General features: G+C 32.6%; 1 protein-coding gene across 1 annotated transcript; it reads left to right on the top strand.

Moving 5' to 3' along the window:
- Positions 1-4,605: 4,605 nt before the first annotated feature.
- Positions 4,606-5,028, top strand: LOC114748870 (putative F-box/LRR-repeat protein At4g13960). The gene has a single exon (XM_028937345.1). It carries the CDS (start codon positions 4,606-4,608, stop codon positions 5,026-5,028), a length of 423 nt encoding a protein of 140 aa, XP_028793178.1.
- Positions 5,029-5,353: the final 325 nt, after the last annotated feature.

The raw sequence follows: 5,353 nt of genomic DNA, 5'->3' as shown, positions 1-5,353 counted from the left end.
TATCCCTTAGGTTAGGTTTATTGATAAGTTCTAAGTACACATATGCATTTTAATGACTAACAATAGCAATATAACAAATGTGATTGCTGATCAAAAATTTGATTTAATGGATATAAATAACTTGCTCTAAGTTTTACCTACGTACGTATATATGTTATTTTATGATCTTGTCACCCTAATCTAATCTTCTTTTCCATTCTTCTTTCCTTAGAGCACAGGGTCAGTCATGGTAGATTGGAAGCAAAGGCAAGTGATCAACTCAGTGAATTGCCTGACTCAGTGTTTGAACATATTCTGTCTTTTCTTCCAACCCAAACAAGCCATTACCATATGCCTCTTGTCCAAGAGGTGGAGACATCTTCTCTCGTCACTTCCCATTCTTGACTTTGACAACTCCAACTTTATAGCCTTCACTCCTTTCTTCAGTACGCAGATACAGTCATGAGAATAAGAGATCATTCGAAAACCCTCAAAAAGCTTCATCTCAGTCTCACATCTACACATAGAAGTGCGCCGCGTGTTAAAAAATGGATTCATCTTCTTCTCAGGCCTAAACTTAAAAGCGTGCCACAAATTAAGATCAATACATGGATTAACGCAGCAGTAAATTCCAAAGTTGAACATGTTGAGATTTATGACAAAACTTTTGACAAGTTCAGTTTTGAGGTGCCCTCTTGCATTTTCAACTGCCATACCATAACGGTTTTGAAGCTAAGTGGGGTTCCAGTAAAGATTCCTTATGTTGATTTGCCTTCCCTTAAAGTTTTGCATTTGAACAGGGTTCGATTTCCAAATATCAAATCCATCCAAGCTCTTCTTTATGGCTGCCCTTTGCTTCAAGACTTGGCACTAAAAATTTGGGGCATAAAGTATAAGCGCCTTTCAATTAATAAAGAAAGGCTTAAAAATTTGATTTCAGCTGATGTTTCTTTCTATTTATTTACTTTGGAATCTTTGTCGAATGTTAAAGCACTGCGGATAGATACGGTAAATTCATATTAGTGCTTTTCAATATTCTTAGATTTGACAATTAATTTTTCTCTTATACCTTGTTGCTGTCTCCCTCTTGCAGATTGGTTTTTCACCTCTCCCTGATGCTATAGTATTTATAATTTAATCCACCTGGAGATAAGTTATTATGCATATAGCTCGGACGGAACAATATTGCAATGCTTGCGAAACTGTCCCAAGCTTGAAACTCTTATAATTGATAAGGTTTAATTTACTTGTTGTTTTCAAACTTAATTTCGGGTGTGCATTGCCATTTTTGGTTGGTTTGTTTTCTAACTTTGGTACCTCGATGGCTCAGTTTGATTGGAGAGTGTGGCGGCAACCAGGTGTTCCTCATGCGTTTCATCACACTTAAGGAATTCCATCTTGGAAACTTCAAAGGCCGCGAAATTGAGTTCAAACTGGCAAGATTTATTATGGGGAATGCAAGGGTCTTGGAGACCATCTCAATTCGCAGAGAAAATACGTCAAAAGCAACTTCAGAACAAGAAATAATGCTCCAAAGATTATCGTCTTGTCCAAAAAGCTCGGAGAATTGCAGGCTTTTATTCAAGTGAATTCTTAAGATTTAGTGTGGTATTGTAAAAGTCACATCCCTATTCCTTTTTGGATGGTATCCACATGCATGTTCGGTTTATTTTGAGCAAATTCAAGTATTAATTCATTATATAGGCTAGGTTACATGAACCTTCGGACATGCGTCAAGTGAAAATAACTTTTATATTTTTTGAAATTTTACGATAAATAACTTTAATTTTATGCAGATCGATAACTCCTATACTATTAGCTTTGCACTTTTGCTCAGTATTTATATATAAATCGCTTGAAGTCTAAAGAGTTTTGGGAACTTATGTTTTATATATAAGGCATTTTGTAGAAGATAATGATAAACCAGGTTTATTGACGTGGCCAAATTATATTAAAGGAGTTTACAATAATGCTTCTTTAGATTAAAGAGGCTGAATAACTACCCTAACTTTTGACTAAGTTGTCCTCCAAGAGTCTTCATGTACGATATTTCTACATTTTATAAAATAGGGTGTCCGTCTATTCTTACCCAAGTCTTCAAGCCCTCTCCTTTCTTCTTCTTCGTTAAAACCTTCTTTCTCTTGCTGAATTCTTTTACCTTTTGTTATTCTACTATCCCTACAGAAAGAGTTTGTTTAATCCTAAAGAATGCCGCTTCCTAATTATTGAGAGGTTGCGGAGTATATCTTGAAAACAATGTCCTTGAGCATGACAACCACCTTAATTATTTGTTTATTGTTCTTTACTGGTGTTGCCAACAAATTAAATAATGAAATGCTCGAGAGATTATCACCAGAATTACGCTTTTTCTTTCCTTTAACAACATCCTATTACAACCACCCATACATACATACATATATATATATATATATATATAGGCTAAAGTGTGTGTGTGTGTATCCTTTCCGACAATAGTGGAAGACCATTCTTCTTATACTTAGACACCTCCTATGAGGCACAAATCTCAAACTTGTTCTCTGTTACAAAATGTTATCACTCTATAAAAACTTATATGTTTGTATAATAGCAAAGAATTTGCTGTATATGTTCGCACCACAAGTATACTAGTCGTGACAAGTAACACGGGATGAGAAAAGATCACTGTCACAGAGATTTATGTAAAAATAAAGACCAAATTAAAGAGAAGTGAATTTAATTAAGTTGACCCAAACAAACTTTTGGCAGGTAGAGTGAATTTTAAAAACTAATATTTAAAAACTAGAAAGTGATGAAAATAATTGATTCTTAAACTTCAAGGTATAAAATGGACATAGGATTATTCTTCCCGGGTATTTCATAACTTTTAATTTATCTCCTCTCATAGATTTCTTAATGAAATATATGTTAGTCTAGGATTTAAAGAGTACCTACAAAAGCTTCCTCAAGTTAAGAAGAAGTGTTTAATTTTATTAATTGTTCAACTCTTGTTATAATTAATAAAACCCAATTTTAAGCTTCCGAATGCATATATAGCAGTTCTTCCAAAGCTCAATCTCTTGCTAGTGTAGGACTCGTTAACAAATCTTCAAATATGTCCATCACCTTACAACTCTTGTGAAAAACTGTTTTGATAGTAGTAGGTCGAAGTTCAACTAAAACGTTAGTTTTCCTAAATATCGTGACGGATTTTAAAAGATACCTGTACCATCGAGTTATTCCAATTTAAGATATAACATTTGATCGCGATTTCCTATATCTCTAAACTATAATTATTTTGGCTCTGTTAATTTTGGTCTAAATTTGTTAATTCTTTTGCAAATTTGTTATTTAGTTGCGAAAATCAATTTTCCACAATGATTTGTAGTGGATTAAGTCGATCGAAAATTTATCTTTCTTAGTCAAAACTTCTAACTAAATAAACAATGACTGAATCCGTTTTATTTACGAATTCATCGCATATCAAGAAGGATGTTAACACAAAGATACCGTCCACAATGATCGGTAATTAATTATTTAATTATAGAATTTGCATTGAATATCAAAGTTCCAAGATTTGGGTAAACCGAATTGATTTGAATTCTACTTTTTAAATGTCCAATTTAATCATAGCTTTAAGAATATATTACCTTTACTACTTAATAGAAGAGCTAGTTTGATATTGATTTGGTCCGATCTTAATACACTTTATTTCTTATATTTATTTATTTTTTAAAAGTAGTCTTTATAGTAGTTGTACACATTAAAAGTTTTATCAAATGATAGTTTTAGCTAATACACATGATTAGTAAGGGTATTCTAGAAAAGACAACACCTATTTATTATTATAAATAACTAAATTAATTTTCTTAATTTTTTCAAATTAGTCAACTAAGTCTTATATTAAAGAGTGAAAGTAGTATATATCTTTAATAATTTTTAAAGAAAAATTAATCTGTCAGTTCTTATAGCTTATTTCAAAATTAGGTCCCTGTAATTTATTTTGTTTCAAGGAAGTCATCATAGTTTGATCTGTTGCAGGCATTTATCCTTGTGTATACAAATTGTTGATTTTAATTTGTATACTTTCATGAATTTTACGGACTCTCCTTCATTTTCACGTTGTTTTAACACCATTGTATTTCTATAAATAAAATTTCATAAAATTTATCAATTAAAATGAAAATATCAAATAATAAAGACTCAATTTAAACAAAACATATTATACGAAACAAATTTTAAGTCTTTTTTGGTTTTTCGAAAAACAGTGATTGCCTTGAACATATCCGGATTCATGGGTTGCTCATCTCTCATATAGCCGCCCATGTTAAAAGTGATGATACAAATGTTATTTAATTCCTTCATTCTTATATATCTTTCGGCATGAAATACTTTATTCTTATGTTTTTGACGAAAACGAAATTATTATTAAGCATCTAATGAAATTAGATTTGGATATCACAATGAGCACTGAATTCGGATTAGGTTCCCTTTATTAAGTATTTTACAATTTTGGTATACAACGAAAGCTCAGCTCAAACAGAATTAACCTAGAAGGTATTTACCAGACTCATTAATTACTTCCCTAAACCTTTGATTTCAACTAAAACCTTCATTTCTCATACTTGATTCCCAAAGTAGAGCCAAGTTATGGCAAAATCAAAATCCCAAGCAGCATCAAGAGATAGAATTAGCAACGTACCAGACTCATTGCTTCAACATATCCTCTCTCTTCTTAATACTAAAGAAGCCATTTCCACAAGCATCTTATCTAAGAGATGGATTTCACTTTGGATTGGATTGCCCACTCTTGACCTCGACGCCAAATCCTTTTGTCATTGTCGTTTTGGATCCTTCGAACGTTTTGTAGACAAAGTTCTCATCTCCAATAATGATTCCACAACCATCAAGCTACTTCGTCTCAATTGTGTTGATTATTACTATCTAGACGATCGTAAGATCGATGGTTGGTTTAAAGCAGCTATAAACTGCAAAGTTGAGCAAATAGAGCTAAGTGTTCCATACTTGTTTCAAATTAGTGTTCCTTCTAACATTTGTCTGCAGTCCCATTAGGGTTTTGAAATTGCATGGGGTACGTATAGATACTCCTCTCTTGGTTAATTTTCCTTCCCTTAAAGTCTTGCATTTGGAACGCGTTATGTTTGAAGATTATAAATGTGTTGTAAAGCTCTTTTCTGGATGTGCCAATGTTGAAGAACTGTTACTTAAACATATTGTTGTGCATGATCTTGAGTTCACAGACTACAGACTTCTTGGAAATTTGCTCAGACCAAATGTTCCATCATTTCTGGGCACATTGAAGAAATTCCTGGTGGATTTCAAGGGAAAAGAAAGTGAGTTTAAGGTTGCGATGTTTATTCTCAACAATGCAAGAGAT

The sequence above is a fragment of the Neltuma alba genome, unplaced genomic scaffold (genome assembly GCF_004799145.2).
Source record: "Neltuma alba isolate B1F8T4 unplaced genomic scaffold, ASM479914v2 tig00000935_pilon, whole genome shotgun sequence".
Classification (NCBI taxonomy): domain Eukaryota; kingdom Viridiplantae; phylum Streptophyta; class Magnoliopsida; order Fabales; family Fabaceae; genus Neltuma; species Neltuma alba.
Note: the sequence above shows the minus strand (reverse complement) of the source record. Positions and strands in the feature narration are given on the sequence as shown.